Genomic DNA, 16,806 nt, shown 5'->3' with positions numbered 1-16,806 from the left:
CTGTATGTGACACAAGAGGGCTCAGCATTCAGGGCCGGCACCCCTGTTTCCCCTCAGCGCAGGCCATGGTGGAGATAGTGGCAGTGTTCGGGTTCCCTCAGAGACTGTCCCCACCCTGTCAGAGCAGACGATGGTGGAAGCAGTGTGACAGCATGGTACATGGAGCTATGCCCATCCCTGGGCTCCAGCTGTGCTGAGATACCATGGAAAATTCAAAACGAGAGGGCTTTTTCGGCAATTATAAACATCACTCAGGATTAAATCAGAGTCTGCTTCTGATATTGGTAGGGATGCCAGTTGGGTATCTGCTCAATAATACCCACAGGCTTGCTCTGTGTGATTCTTTGAAGGGCCTTGGATCATTCGAAGGTCCACGTGCCACTGGTTTGAAATCTGAAAACACAAAGGGTGGGCGTGGGTAGGGCTTGCTGGTCAAGGCCATTTGGAGTAAAGCATTGCTACAGATTTGCCAACATATGACCCCAGTATGTGCCTATGATAGTTTGGTGACCTCAGAACTTGAGTCAGACTGAGAAAGAGAAGGGCAAATAGCTTCCACACTAGTAACCCCATGTCCCCTAGAAAATCTATTGAGTGGAAAAGAAAATTCACACCATTTCTGTGTACATTTCTGGAGAAGACCCATTTCCCATCCTCTTCCCCCTCAGCCACAGTTTCAGTGCCTTGGACAATCAAGACTCATGACTATTTTTGAAGGAAATATTTTTACTACCCTTCTTTGGTGTTGAAATTAAACCAGGACAAAATGACTAAGTAAGCACCTGCCATTTTGGAAGGACTTCTTAAATTCATCTAGGAATGTTACAGGCATGGGCAAAACCTACCTAAGAAACCATGTGCTGCCAGGCTGCACACCCGGGGAGCCACTCTGGTGTTAGGGGGAGTGTGAGAGGGATTGCGGAGTAACTGCTCTAGGAGAGGCAGCAATTGTATTTCAAGAACATTAGGTGCGTTTTATTACAAGAATTGAAATTTCAGTCTCATTGCACGGTAACTTCTCCGTGCACTCCAATATCAGAAGCGGCCTCCTATGATCAATCTCATATTGCTGTAATTTATTTGTTGAATAACCAGCTCTGCTACTGGGAAGTGCTCATTGTTTTCTTGCACTAAAGGAGCAGTCATGATGATCCAACTTTCCTGTCAATTAGCCCCCAGAAAAATCCTGGATCAATCACGGCTATTTCCCTGTTAGGAAACCTGGAAGTTGGTAATCCACCAGAACTGGCGTCACAAATTAGAAACACTTAGCAAATTCACAAGTCTAATAATGCCCACTCTTGACCAGCTTACATTTGTACAGGTTTATACCAGCACAAAAGAGTAGATAGAATAAAAGATGCTTGTTTTAAGAAATCTCTTCTCTGAACAGTGGCCCGGTGCATTGACTTTTGCATTCCAGGTGATCTATATGTTTTGAAGTACCTACAAGCATCAACATGTCAGAAAGAAATGTGACTGAAAAAATGAGCTGGTGGCAGAGGAAAGTGCTGATTATGAAGGTCATCAGATTTTCGGTGATACACGGTTGGGTCACAAGCTGGCACCTGCCAGGGGCCTCAGTCCACAGCTGTTATTTGTGCTGTAGTCATCGCTGGGTGATCAACAATGACCGCGGGGAAGGGCTTTGGGTAAGGAAGGCAGGTTCTGGAGCATAACCCAAAGGAAGAAGCATATTTCCACACAAATAACAACTCCAACCTGTTTCAGTGTCATAGTTTCCATAGTCTCCATACCCTGTTCCAAGTAGTGCCTCCGACTGAACCAGACTTTCTGAAACAAATGACTCCACAGAAGGAATCAGGTAATTGCTGGAGGTTGCCGAAGGTTTATTTGGAATGACACAGCACTGAAAACATAACTGTTACAGATGACCTGTGGATACAGCATACATCACCTATCTTATTTTAGGACAATCTGAGAAGATGAGTTGCATAAATATAAAGAGTTGGAAATATATAGGAGCTTTTTCTTTTTTCTTAAATAGTGTTCTTTGGGGGTGGACATTGATGCCCCATCAGCCAGCCAGTCTTTGAAAGGGAACACTACAGAGCTGCTCATCCTAACTAGCTTAACTCCAACCTCAGCAGCTGGAAGCTTAGATAACAAAGCTCTGCTTTCTCCAAAGGGATGGCAGCCATGACATGCTATCTGCCATTGCGTCCTGACAACCACATTACAAAACACAGGTACTGTCAACTGTTTTGGCAATGGGATGGCTGGTTTTGCCCTGAGGCAAAACTGCACCTCTGATGCCAGACAGAGCAAGAGCAATGCATGTATCAATGACACTTGGGAGGCAAAGAGCTATGATGGAACGAAAGGAAGCAACTATGTATATGTGCTTCGTGCATACACATAGATCCACGAGTGATGGCAACTAGCATGTGGAACTGTGTGGCCAGATACAGAGACGGAGGTGTTGGAGAAGAATGTTTTGTGCCGCAGTTGAGTTTGAAACACAGTCAACTTGAAACGGAGAGAGAGCATGTGCTCACACCTGTGCAGGGGAAGATAATCTTGTACTACAGGAAAATTCGCCACATCTTCTGCAGGGCAGCCACTCAGGACCATACACTTGGGGCAGAGAAATGAAGGTTCTGGTCTGGAGAAAGCTACTTTAGAAATGGTGGGAAGGGATCAAGGACAAGAGTCTCCACAGCTTGGACAAAGCACAAAGAAACCTGTTACGGATAACGTGGGAAACAGTAAGGACTTTTTCTGTAATTTACTTGTTTTTCTTTTTTTTTTCAAACATGCTCCACTGATATCTTTCCAAAGCTTTGTCTGGCACCAGCCTGTACATCATTAAGAGTGCAACAGCAAAAGTAACTCTTTGGGTTTTCATGGAGGTTTAAAAACCCAAAAACCGGGCTCTTTCTATAATATTCTTGGCTCTAATCCAGGCGCCGGGTGAAGTTCTCTGGAAAGAGGCCTTTGTAGGTGGCAAGGTCTCTGTACTGAAGCCAGTCTGATTCCTTCACTCCTACCAGCCAGCCTGCATCCTGCAAGACAAAGACAGGACGTTCAAGGTACAAGAAACTACTGGAAAAATCTGAACTGCCAACAGTTAACAGAATAATTTAGCATAGTGATCCTGTACCAGGATGTTACATTATGTATAAGCCAGTGTGCTGAGATAGGCCAGTGGGAAGGGTTGTCCCAAATAGGTTGCTAGGTAAAAAAAAATAAGTAACAACAAACATTTGAGATGATTTATTTTCTGGATCTGTGAAAGCTAACTGTTAATACAAATTGTATAATTTTGTCTAAAGTAGAGCTCATTGACGTTAACTGGATTATGACATGAGTTCTTAAGGAAGACAAAAGGATTAGATTGCTAGCCAGGCAAAGAGAGGACACCGCGTGAAAACATGTAATGCATAGGAAGGTTCCCTATCCTGTGGGTCACAGTAAAAAGTGACATGAGGACCCAGGTCAGAATACAGTGTGGACAAGGCCATGGGAGGTTTCGTATTCCATCCCGAAGCACTGGCTTATAGGAGAGAACTCCGTGCCCCCAGGTCACATCATGTGACCCAAATAAACCATCATACCCAGGGCTTATCAAATAATAGCCACCACATCTGGGCACCTGCTCTCACTATCCTCTCTGCTGTGCTATTATAATCTCTCACTTTTCAAGTTTATATGAACTACAAAGCAATTTGTAGTCATGACACTCTTGCTGGAAACATTCGCATAGTCTTTATGTATCCTTTATCAATTATTCCTCCAAAACATTGGTCCATCTTACAGGAGTAACATAATAAGAATGAAGACATTTAGCCAGAAAGAAAACTGAAGCCACCATGTGTGGCCATTCAGCTTGAGAGACAATACGTTAAAATGAGGAATGGAGGCTGTTATTTGCCCTTGGCCTCTTGCAGATAAGCAGAGCCTGGCTGGAAAAGGCTGAGTGAAAGGGACAGCATGAAACATACAGGCTGTATAATGCAAAAACTAGCAGGAAACGACTTGTCTTGATGATGTTAACCAGTCCACGAAACAGATCCCACTTAGGATGAGGGATGGCCAGATTTAATCTGAAGCAATTCCCAACAGAGTTCAAGTACATCAGATAAAATGAGGTCTCCAAAATTAAACAAAGAAGCTGAATACATTCCCTCTTGATGTAATCTGAGACTATAAATTGATGCTGCTATACAGACTAGCAAGATAAACATTTAGACAGGCCAATTTTTGAAGGCAGAAAAAAAAAAAACCCAGAAAAAGATAACTCAATAAAATGACTGATAATATCCTGGCTAGGAGGAAGAGTGTCCTCTTTAAAATGATGATGTTATATATGTGAAGGGCGAAGTTATACTTAAAAGATGATAACTCAATTTTTTCTGAATCTCTGGCAACATCTAAAAGGCCATATTTTCGCCCACAAATGTCCATAGTTGACTTTATTTACAATGAGTGAAAAATCTAATGGAGCCAAGCAGAGTCACGCATTTTAAAATTGTTTCAGTAAAGAAAAAAGTTAAGAACTAGCACAAACTCATAATCAAGATATAGTCTAACATGTGTATTCTGAAATACAATTTATATAGTAAAATGAAAAACATTAGCCAGGATCAATCTCTAGCTGAGGCAAATAGGAAAAATTAAATTTTAATTTCTTAAAGTATGTGATAGATGAAAGATTTACAGTTCTGGCAATGACAAATAGTTTGTATCAGATAAGTGCTTCTGCATGAAACACTTATAAACACTAGAATAACTACATATCTTTATATATCCAAATGTACATATATTCAACTATTTATATATAGAAATGACATATAAAACATAGCATAAAAAGTTACATAATGGCATTGTTAAAAATAATGGGGTTGACATATATAATAATTATTTGAAGGTGCTGGCAGTGACCAAAACCAGGCCAAAACTGGAGAATATTTAACCCTGGAAAGAAAGAAATTGTGGTGAATGATATCCGTGCTAATACAGCTTTCCCCCTGAGGATTCTTCTCAAGTCTGTTTGATGCAGGACATTAAAAGGAAGAGTGGAGGGCTTCCAGAGCAGCTGTATTTTTTAACAATTTTTTTAACTTATTTTAGAGACAGAGTGAGGGCATGAGCAAGGGGAGGGGCTGAGGGAGGGAGAGAATATTTTTTTTAATATTTTATTTATTTATTTGACAGAGAGAGAGGTCACAAGTAGGCAGAGAGGCAGGCAGAGAGAGAGGGAGAAACAGGCTCCCCACTGAGCAGAGAGCCCGATGCGGGGCTCAATCCCAGGACCCTGAGATCATGACCTGAGCCGAAGGCAGAGGCTTAAACCACTGAGCCACCCAGGCGCCCCAAGGGAGAGAATATTAAATGCAGGCTCCACACCCAGCACAGAGCCCAATATGGGGCTCAAGCTCATAATCATGAGAGTATGACCTGAGCTGAAATCAAGAGTTGGAAACTAAGGCTGTTTCACCCAGACACACAAGCAGCTATCTTTTTATGGGGGATATTATTTTTTTATTTTATTTTTTTAAAGATTTTATTTATTTATTTGACAGAGAGAGATCACAGGTAGGCAGAGAGGTAGGCAGAGAGAGAAGAGGGGGAAGCAGGCTCCCTGTTGAGCAGAGAGCCTGATGCAGGGCTCGATTCCAGGACCCTGGGATCATGACCTGAGCTGAAGGCAGAGGCTCATCCGCTGAGCCACCCAGGTGCCCCTATGAGGGATATTTTAAAAGAAGAGATCTGTAGAGGCAGGTTACTAAATATGCGGAGGAACTTCCCTAAAATCCTGAGCTGCCCCCAAAATTTGTAAATATACAGGGTGGGTCTGGGAGAAGCAACAGGAGGAAGGCAGAACAGCTGAGAGGAAATTTAAGCCCTGCCAATGGAGGGGAGGCAGAGTTTGAAGTTTGAATCCCACCAAGTTAGGAGGCTTGGTCAAACCTTCAGGATTTCTACTGAAATCCCAGAAGGGCCACCCTTGGAAGTAAAAGGTATCTCAGGAGTAAGAAGTCACCCTAAAAGTAAAGGCAAAATTGAAACAGAATCACCCTAACAAAGTATAAAACAAAGCTTCCATGAATTCAAGCTAATTATCTAGTAACTTCCATGTCTGCTAGGGGGGAAAGAAACTAGCTTCAGAGACAAAAAATAGAATCCAGACCCTGCAATGTGTCCAATATCAATAAAAAATTACTGGATATGAGAAAAAAGAGGAACATATACCCCACCGATAAAAGGCAAATGATAGAAATGTGTGCTGAGATGGCCTCTTTTTTTGGAGTTAGCAGTAGGAAAGTAATGCAGCTAGTACAAATATTTACAAGTACCTAACACTGGGAGTGGCTATAATGAAAGAATAGATAGGAAATTTTGGGAAAGAAATGTCAACTAAAATAACAAACAAACAAAAAACTACAAGAACATTATAGAACTCTGTATTTATAGCATCTGAAATGAAAACCTCACTGGATAAGCTTCACAACCAATTTTAACTTAGCAGAAGAAAAGGTCACTGTACATGAAGACAAACCAATAAAGATGATCCAACCAGAGTATCAGAAAGAAATGGTGCATAAAAAGGACAGTCTTAGACATCGAGAAGTCCAACAGAATAATTAGGGAATCACAAAAAAGGGAAAAGAGAATGAGGCACCAAAAAAATGTAAGAAAAATTAGCTGAAAGTCTTCAAAATATAATGAAAAACATCAGATTACAAGTCTAGGCAGCTCACTGAACCCCAAGCATGAAAACTACAAAAAATACAAGACCTAAGCATATTATATTGAACTGATGAAAACCAAAGATACAGAGAAATTCTTAAAAGTGGTCCGGGAAAAAGGCACATTTACCAGAAACAATGGTGAGCAAACGGCAGCTGAACTGAACTTTTAGAAAAAGCAGAAAACAGAAAACAATGGGACGTCTTTTTTTTAATTTTTTAAAAGATTGTATTTACTTATCTGATAGAAAGATAGAGAGCACAAGTAGGCAGAGTAGCAGGCAGAGGGAGAAGGAGAAGCAGGTTCTCCACCGAGCAGGGAGTCTGATGTGGGACTCAATCCCAGGACCCTGGGATCATGACCTGAGCCGAAGGCGGCCACTTAACCAACTGAGCCACCCAGGTGCCCCGGGACATCTTTAAAGAGGTGAAAGAAATAAAGTCAATTCAGAATTCTTCCTCCTACAAAAAATACACAAACAGACAACATAGACCAGTGGAACAGACTAGAGAGCCCAGATATGAGCCCACAACTCTATGGTCAAATAATCTTCGACAAAGCAGGAACAAATATCCGGTGGAAAAAAGACACTCTCTTCAATAAATGGTGCTGGGAAAATTGGACAGCTATGTATACAAGAACGAAACTCTACCTTTCTCTTACACCGTACAGAAAGGTAAACTCGAAATGGATAAAGGACCTCAACGTGAGGAAGGAGTCAATCAAAATCAGAGAGGAGAACATCGGCAGTACCTCTTTGACATTTGCCACAGCAACTTCTTTCAAGACAGGTCTCCAAAGGCAAGGGAAACAAAAGTGTCTCATGGTTCATCTCCCCCTCCGATTTCCTCCAACTCCTTTCCTCCTCCTAATATTCTCCGAGTTGTTCCTTATGCTCCCCAAGTAAGTGAAATCATATGATAATTGACTCTCTGCTTGAATTATTTCACTCAGCATAATCTCCTCCAGTCCCATCCATGTTGATACAAAAGTTGGGTATTCACCCTTGCTGATGGAGGTATAGTATTCCATTGTATATATGGACCATATCTTCTTCATCGATTTGTCCGTTGAAGGTCGTCTTGGCTCTTTCCACAGGTTGGCGACTGTGGCCATTGTTGCTATGAACATTAGGGTACATATGGCCCTTCTTTTCATTACATCTGTATCTTTGCAGTAAATACCTAGTACCGCAATTGCAGAGTCATGAGGTAGGTTTCCCCTTTCTCCACATCCTCTCCAACACGCGTTGTTTCTTGTCTTGTTATTTTTGGCCATTCTAACTGTTGTAAGGTGGTATCACAATGTGGTTTTGATTTGAATCTCCCTGATGGCTAATGACGATGAACATTTTTTCATGTGTCTGTTAGTCGTTTGTATGTCTTCTTTGGAGAAGTGTCTGTTAGTCGTTTGTATGTCTTCTTTGCAGAAGTGTCTGTTCATGTCTTCTGCCCATTTTTTGACGTGATTATCTGTTTTTTGTGTGTTGAGTTTGAGGAGTTCCTTGTAGATCTTGGATATCAGCTCTTTGTAGTGTTATTTGCAGATATCTTCTCCCATTCCATGGGTTGTCTCTTTGTCTTGTTGACTGTTTCCTTTGCTGTGCAGAAGCATTTGATCTTGATGAAGTCCCAAAAGTTCATTTTCACTTTTGCTTCCTTTGCTTTTGGAGACCTGTCTTGAAAGAAGTTGCTGTGGCCAATGTCAAAGAGGTACTGCCGATGTTCTCCTCTCTGATTTTGATTGACTCCTTCCTCACGTTGAGGTCCTTTATCCATTTCGAGTTTACCTTTCTGTACGGTGTAAGAGAAAGGTAGAGTTTCGTTCTTGCATACATAGCTGTCCAATTTTCCCAGCACCATTTATTGAAGAGAGTGTCTTTTTTTCCACCGGATATTTGTTCCTGCTTTGTCGAAGATTATTTGACCATAGAGTTGTGGGCTCATATCTGGGCTCTCTAGTCTGTTCCACTAGTCTGTGTGTCTGTTTTTGTGCCAGTACCATGCTGTCTTGGTGATCACAGCTTTGTAGTAAAGCTTGAAATCAGGCAACGTGATGCCCCCACTTTTGTTTTTCTATTTCAACATTTCCTCTGCAATTCGGGGGTTTTTCTGGTTCCATACAAATTTTAGGATTGTTTGTTCCAGCACTTTGAAAAATGCTGGTGGAATTTTGATTGGGATAGCATTGAAAGTGTAGACTGCTCTAGGCAGTATAAACATTTTAATGGTGTTTATTCTTCTGATCCATGAGCATGGCATGCTTTTCCATCTTTTTCTGTCTTCTCCAATTTCTTTCATGAGTGTTCTGTAGTTTCTCGAGTACAGATCATTTATCTCTTTGGTTAGGTTTATTCCCAGGTATCATATGGTTCTTGGTGCTATAGTAAATGTAATCGATTCTCTACTTTCCCTCTCTATATTTTCATTGTTAGTGTATAAGGAAGAAACTGATTTCTGTGCACTGATTTTGTATCCTGCCACATTACTGAATTGCTACATGAGTTCTAGTAGTTTAGGGGTTGAGTCTTTTGGGTCTTCCATATAAAGTATCGTGTCATCTGTGAAGACAGAGAGCTTGATTTCTTTTTTGCCAATTTGAATGCATTTTACTTCTTTTTGTTGTCTGATTGCCTTTGCTAGGACTTCTAGTACTATGTTGAATGAGAGTGGTGAGAGTGGGCATCCTTGTTGTGTTCCTGATCTCAAAGGGAAGGCTGTCAGCTTTTCCCCATTGAGAATGATATTTGCTGTGGGTTTTTCATAGATTTCATGAAGTTGAGTAATGTTCCCTCTATCCTTATACTTTGAAGCGTTTTAATCAGGAATGGATGCTGTTTTTTGTCAAATGCTTTTTCTGCATCAATTGAGAGGACCATGTGGTTCTTTTCTCTTCTCTTAATGATTTGTTCTATCACATTGATTGATTTGCGAATGTTGAATCATCCTTGCATCCCAGGGATAAATCCTACCTGGTCAGGGTGGATAATTTTTTTAATGTACTGTTGGGTCTGATTAGCTAGGATCTTGTTGAGAAGCTAGGATCTTGGCATCCATATTCATCAGGGATATTGGTCTAAAATTTACCTTTTTGATGGGGTCTTTGCCTGGCTTGGGGGTCAGTACCCTGCTGCCTTAATAGAAAGAGCCTGCAAGTTTTCTGTCTGTCTCTATTTCTGGAAACATCTTCAAGAGAATAGGTATTATTTCTTCTTTAAATTTTTGGTAGAATTCCTTGGGGAATCCATCAGGCTCCTGTTTTTGGAGAGGTTTTGATAACTGCTTCAATCTCGTTACTAGATATTGGTCTATTCAAGTTGTCAATTTCTTCTTTTTTCAGTCTTGGAAGTTTATAGGTTTCCAGGGAGGCCTCCATTTCTTCTAGGTTGCTTAACTTATTGGCATATAACTGTTAATAATAATTTCTGATGACTGTTTCTATTTCCTTGGCGTTAATCGTGATCTCTTCCCTTTCATTCACAATATTATTAGTTCAGGTCCTCTCCCTTTTCTTTAATATATGTTTGGCCAGTGGTATATCGATCTTATCAATTCTTTTGAAGAACCAGCTTTTAGTTTCCTTGATGTGTTCTACTGTATCTCTAGTTTCTATCTCATTGATCTCTGCTCTAATCTTGATTATTTCCCTTGTTGTGCATGGGGTTGGCTTAATTTGTTGTTGATTTTCCAGTTTTTTAAGATGTAAAGAGAGCTGGTGTATTCTACGTTTTTCAGATTTTTTTGAGTGAGGCCTAGAGGGCTTTGTATTTCCTCCTTAGGACCACCTTTGCCATATCCCATAGGTTTTGGACCAATGTGTCTTCATTCTCATTGGTTTCCATGAATTGTTTAATTTCTTCTTTGATTTCCTGGTTAATCCAAACATTCTCAAGCAGGGTGTCTTTGGCTTCCAAGTGTTTGAGCTCTTTCCAAACTTTTTCTTGTGGTTGAGTTCCAGTTTCAATGCATTGTGGTCTGAGAATATGCAGGGAATAATCTCAATCTTTTGGTATCGGTTGAGCCCTGATTTGTGACCCAGTGTGTGGTCTATTCTGGAGAAACTTCCATGTGCGCTGAAGAAGAAGGAGTATTTTGTTGTTTTAGGGTGGAATGTTCTGTATATACCTATGAGGTCCATCTGGTCCAAAGTCATTCAAAGCTCTTGTTTCTTTATTGATTTTCTGTTTGGATGATCTGTTACTGACAGTGATATGTTAAGACCCCTACAATTAATGTATTCATATCAATATGACTCTTTATTTTGATTAACAGTTGGCTTATGTCGTTGCTCCCATGTTGGAGGCATATATATTTACAACTGTTACATCTTCTTGGTGGCTAGACCCTTTAAGAATGATGTAGTGGCCTTCTGTATCTCTGACTATAGTCTTCAGCTTAAACTATAATTTATCTGATATGAGAATTGCTACCCCAGCTTTCTTTAGAGGTCCGCTGGCATGAAAGATGTTTCTCCATCCCTTCACATTCAGTCTGGGTGTATCTTTAAGTTCCAAACGTGTCTCTTGCCCACAGTGTATGGACAGGTCCTGTCATTTTATCCAATCTGCAACCTTGTGCCATTTTATGGGAGCATTTAGGCCATTCACATTGAGAGTGATTTTTGAATGATACGTTTTTACTGACATCATGTTGCCTGTGAAGTCCTTGTTTGTACAGATTGTCTCTGTAAATTTCTGTTCAATGTCACTCTTGGGTTCTTTCTTCTTTTATAGAACCGCCCCCACACCACCACCCCCCCGCCTTAATATTTCTTGTAGTGCCGGCTTGGTGGTCATATTAAAAGGTCATAAAACTCTTTTAAATGTTGCCGGTCTTGGAAGCTCTTTATCTGTCCATCTATTTTTGAATGTCAACCCTGCTGGATAAGTATTCTTGGCTGCATGTTCTTCTCATTCAGTGCCCTGTCAGCCTTTTCTGGCTTGCTAGGTTTCTATGGAGAGGTCTGATGTTATTCTCATGGACCATCCTCTGTATGTAAGGAATCTCTTCCCCCTAGCAGCCCTTAAAATCTCTTATCTAAAATTATGATTCATAAATTTCACAATCAAGTGTCTGGAGGTCTTTCTAGATTCTTTTATCTTGGTGAGCATCCTTTCTGCCTCCAGGATATGAACACTTATTCCATTCCCCAGATTGGGAAAATTTTCATCCAGAATTTGTTTAACTATATCTTCTAGTCTTCTTTCTCCACCCACTCAGGGATCCCAATAATTCTGACGTTGGAATGTTTCATGGCATCATTTATTTCCCTAATTCTGTTTTCATGGCTTCTAAGCTGTTTGTTCCAGGCCTTCTCCTGATCCTTCTTTTCCATCAGTTTGTCTTCTAGATCACTAATTCTATCTTCTACCTGGGTTACCCTAGCTGTTAGGAGTATTTACATTACATCGGATCTCACTGATAGTATTTTTAACTTCTGCCAGGTCAGTTTTAACTTCTGCCAGGTCAGCTCTCACTTCTGCCCTTAGAGATTCTATGTTGTCACTAATGGTTTTCTCCAACCTAGCCTTTTGCTTGGATAACTGTTACCCTGAATTCCCTCTCTGACATATTGTTTATGTCCATATCCAATAGTTCTGTGGCAGAGGGCACAGTCTCTGAATTTTTCCTCTGTTGGGTGTTCCTCCTCCTAGTCATTTCGATGAAAGGTGGTTGAGGGGATGTAGAGCTGAATATATCAACCATGATCCAGACAGGGTGCACCCTGGAAAATTCCAGAGCAATCAGAAGTCACCACCAAAAAGAAAGAAAAAAAGAAAAAGAGGGAAAAAAAGAGACCCAGACAAAATGAGTCCCAAAGTAAGATTTATAAGGTATATAAACAAAAACAAATGAAAAGACCAACAAAAATGACAAGAAAAAAAGAACCCAGTCAAAATGAACCCCAAGAATAAGATTTATATAATACCAGAACAAAAACATATACAGAATAATAAGATGGGAGGATGGTTAGAAGTCCTCAATGAGGGGAAGGAAGGTTATGTCAGTTCTTGATGGGTGTATCTTGATATCATTGTTAAAGGACTCAACTTTCCAGAGATACAGGGAAATTAAAACTGATTTTTATATAGGGGTAGTATTGAATAGAGAAAAAGGATTACCTTGAAGCTTATATCTACATGTATATTAACAAAAAAAGAGAAAAGAAAAAGAAAAAAAAACATAGGTATATGTATGAAAAAAGTTCAAGTTATTATGGATTATGTTATATTAAACCTCCAGTTGTAATGGTAAGTAGGTTAAAAAAATTAAAAAAACAAGAATCATGAGAACGAAATAAAAAAAAAATTTTTATCTATGAAATATACAGGTTTTAGGGCAAGATCAGGAGCTTAATATATTGTTTTCCCCTGATATTTGGATTTTACAGTTTTATGGGGACCCTGTGGTGGTTTTCCTCCAGTTCTTTTGGCATACTTTCTGCGGAAGGGCCTGTTGCGTTATTCTCCCATCAGTCTTGCTTGGGTTGAGTCGCCCTGCAGGTTATCAAGGGGCTGGGCCCTGTGAGACCGGTTTTTCAGGCTTTGGTTCTCTGGAGGTTTTTGTGGTCTTTCAGAGGGTCAGAGCAAAGAAAGAATATGTCTGCACCCAGACCTCCACCTCAGAGAGAAGCCTCAGTCTGCTCCCCTCTGGGTGATCCAGAACACAGAGATCCCCCCTATGCAAACTCTACTGAACAGCACAACCTCCCACAGGCAGTGCACAGCCCCAGCCACCACCATCCCAGTGGTCACCCAAGGCGCTGGCTTGTCTCTGCACCCTTTAGCCACTAATACCACAAGCTATATTGGTCTGGGGAGCCCACTGCCGGTGGCTGCCTTTGCTGGGACTGCTGTCTGGAGTCCAGGCCCACTGCCAGGTGTGCTTAGACCAGGTCATGCAGTTCACAAAGGCTGCTGCAGAAGGATCCCCACCAGAGATCATGCTGGGTTCTTTCAGGCACGGACTGGGAATGTCCAGACCCTTGGCTGGTCGGGGAAGGCTTCCGTCCCAGAGACCACCGGCTGGCACCCACACAAGGCTCTTTCAGGTGTAGGCAGGAGTGTGCCCAGTCCAGCGGTGGTGCAAGCAGCCAAAAGCCGCAAGCCAAAACACTGGAGGCTCCGCCAGACTCTCTCTGGCGTTGGTGGTCACCAGCAGTGGCTGACCTGGGTATGCAGACTTAGGCCCGTGATCGTGACCACCTGTGCACCAGTTGCCCCTTAAGATCTTTTGCTCTTTTTGAGTGCTTTTAACCAGACTCCCAAGTTAATGCTGGTCCCCAACCACAGAGCACTTCCGTGTTGGGGTATTACTTTCCAGTGGGTTGCTTCTGGTGGCTCCCTCCCCCTTCTGTTTATCCTTCCATGTCAGTCCGGGCGTTCCCACTCTGCTTTACCTCCCCACTGATGTCTTCTGCGCCCGCAGAGATCCAGACATGTATAATCCTACATCTCAAGCTGATTTCGTGGGTGTTCAGAGTGTCTGGTAGATATTTAGCTCACTTTAGGGGACCGGTTGAAACAGGGTCTCCTACTTCTCTGCCATCTTTTCCTGCCCCTCCTAAATAAAATCTTCAAGAAAAATACATAACAATGTCCTAAAGAGGTGTTCTAAAGAGTTACAGTTAGCCATGTCATGTGCTCATAAGCCTTAAGCCCTTTTCAGAGCTGCCACGCAACATCTCAGAAAATAGAAATGTCTTCAGTTATTCACTGTGTCCCTGACCCTCAGGGAAAACGACAACAACAACATGGCCTGCAGAACCTTTCAATCTCTCTTTACCTGGTCAGCTGCTGAGTCTGAGGGGACCACCAACACCACGTCACCTCTTTGTAAGGTAAGTTCATCAGAATTAGCTGCTTCAAAATCATGCAGTGTTTCCACCTGCAAAAGATTTTAAAGAATTTACTATTTTAAAAGCAAAAGGAAATGTAACATAGAAGTCTCCCAGCCAGACTGTCAGCAGGTACTGCTGGATGAGGAAGACAATGGTCCGGGCATACCGCATGGGAGAAGACCTCTGAACACAGAAAGGAGGTCTTGTTTACTTAAAACGTCCAATTCTTGAAGACTGATATTGAGACAATTTGGATGTACGTTTAGTAACACAATGCCTTCTGCAAGAGTTGAAACGTCATGTGTTAATTAAATTTTGTCATATTTTTGTTAGATATTTACATTTTATTATCATTGATGTTTTATTATTGTTCATTTTTAAACTTGAACTAAAAGTGTTTGGCAGAAAGTTCCTCTAACCTCACTTCTGTCAAGTACTTAATAATTGGAAAAATCAGGGGCACCTGGCAGCACCAGTTGGTTAAGTGTTAGACTCTTGGTTTTGGCTCTCAGGTCATGATCTCAGGGTCATGAGATCAAGTCCCAGGTTGGGCTCCATTCTGAGCATAAAGTCTGCTTAAGATCCTTTCTCCCACTCTCTTTGCCACTCTCCTGACTCCCCCCACAAATAAAATAAAAATAAATAAAATAGTACATATAACATTTTTAAAAATAATGGGAAAAGTCATCACTTTCCACATTATATGGGAATTACTATTTAATAAAGCCCTGTGATCAGTTTCTTTAAAAATTTCCTATCTTAACCTTTAAATCTGTTTCTTTTCTTTCTTCTTTTTTTTTAAAAATTGAAATATATTTTGGGTGCCTCGCTGGCTCAACTGGAAGAGCATGCAACTCCTGATTTGGGGTTGTGAGTCTGAGCCCCAAGTTGGGTGTAGAGATTTAATCAATCAACCAATTAATTAATAATTTTGTTAATAAATACACAAACTTCATTTTACTTATTTTATGAATAAATTAAAATTTAAAATAGAAATATATTTGACATACAGTATTGTGCAAATTTAAGGTATTCAGCATGCTAATTTGATACATTTGTATACTCTAAGAGGATGCCATTGTAGCAATACTGAGCACCTCTATCATGGTATGTATTTATCATTTCTTTCTAGTGACTAGAATAATTAAGATCTAGTTACTGATCAAAATTTGATGATTATGATACAATATCATTGTCTATATTCACCATGTTGCGCATTAGATCTCTAGGGCTTATCTACTACTTATTGCAAGTGTATACTCTTAAAAAATCTCTGTCCTCTCCCCTTTGCTTTTCCCCCGGTTTTAAAGGATTTCCTTAAAATTCAATCATAAAAAATTTGGGAAACAAAAGCAGAAAGAGTACCATAATGACCCATGTACTCACCCCGCTTGAGTTATGAACCATTATTTCTCCCATGTCCCTCCCCTCAGCCCTACCCCCAGAGATCACGTGATTGGCTATTAAAATATAGATCTTCTATATAGAATCATAAAATGTCAGAGCTGGAGGGGCACCTGGGTGGCTCAGTGGGTTAAGCCGCTGCCTTCGGCTCAGGTCATGATCTCAGGGTCCTGGGATCGAGTCCCGCATCGGGCTCTCTGCTCAGCAGCGAGCCTGCTTCCCTCTCTCTCTCTCTCTGCCTGCCTCTCTGTCTACTTGTGATCTCTGTCAAATAAATAAATAAATAAAATCTTAAAAAAAAAATGTCAGAGCTGGAAATGACTAGCTTATTCCCCAATTCAATTTCCTACTGAGAAACTGGAGCACAGAGAGAGAAGTGATGTTCCTCTGGCCACACTGCAGGTAAGGAGAAAAGCCGGGGTGCGTCCGGCTGGCTGGTGTGTAATCCAGCCCCCGGTAGATGCATACACGGAGGATTTCAAAGCCCTGATCTGAGCCCAGGGCTGGAGACTCACAGGGCTGGGAGAGGAGCAAGGGAGGGCACTTGGGGGGTGGAGGAGGTGCAGAGAATTCACCCACTCACTACCAAGGGGCATACCATTTGTCCTGCGGTGAACATTCTTTAACTATGGATTGCTGAAAGCGATGGAAAGTCATTACTGGGTTTTTGCTTGTCCAGCAGCCCAGAAATCCTGCCATTCTACACTGTGATGTGGGGAAAGCAGTACAGAGAAGGAATACCTATTGCAAAAAATACAAATGTAAACATCTGAAAACCAAAGGTTCCAGCAAAGGGGCCTCAAAGAAAAGGAATGATGAATGGCCGCCCAATTAAAACCAGACAAAATG

The 16,806-nt window shown here is 41.2% G+C and overlaps 1 protein-coding gene across 2 annotated transcripts in view; it reads right to left on the bottom strand.

Moving 5' to 3' along the window:
- Positions 1 to 976: 976 nt before the first annotated feature.
- AMPH (amphiphysin) overlaps positions 977 to 16,806 on the bottom strand; it is a 276,162-nt gene continuing 260,332 nt past the window's right edge. The window contains exons 19-20 of one of the 2 annotated variants that reach the window (XM_046021643.1): positions 14,499 to 14,600; positions 977 to 3,026 (exon numbers count right to left, since the gene is read on the bottom strand). In XM_046021643.1, the coding sequence (XP_045877599.1) occupies positions 2,919 to 3,026; positions 14,499 to 14,600 (210 nt within the window). In that variant the 3' untranslated portion in view covers positions 977 to 2,918. The remainder of the gene's footprint in view (positions 3,027 to 14,498; positions 14,601 to 16,806) is intronic. The other variant, XM_046021642.1, reaches the window with a different exon arrangement.

Source organism: Meles meles, chromosome 10, assembly GCF_922984935.1.
Source record: "Meles meles chromosome 10, mMelMel3.1 paternal haplotype, whole genome shotgun sequence".
Classification (NCBI taxonomy): Eukaryota; Metazoa; Chordata; class Mammalia; order Carnivora; family Mustelidae; genus Meles; species Meles meles.
Note: the sequence above shows the minus strand (reverse complement) of the source record. Positions and strands in the feature narration are given on the sequence as shown.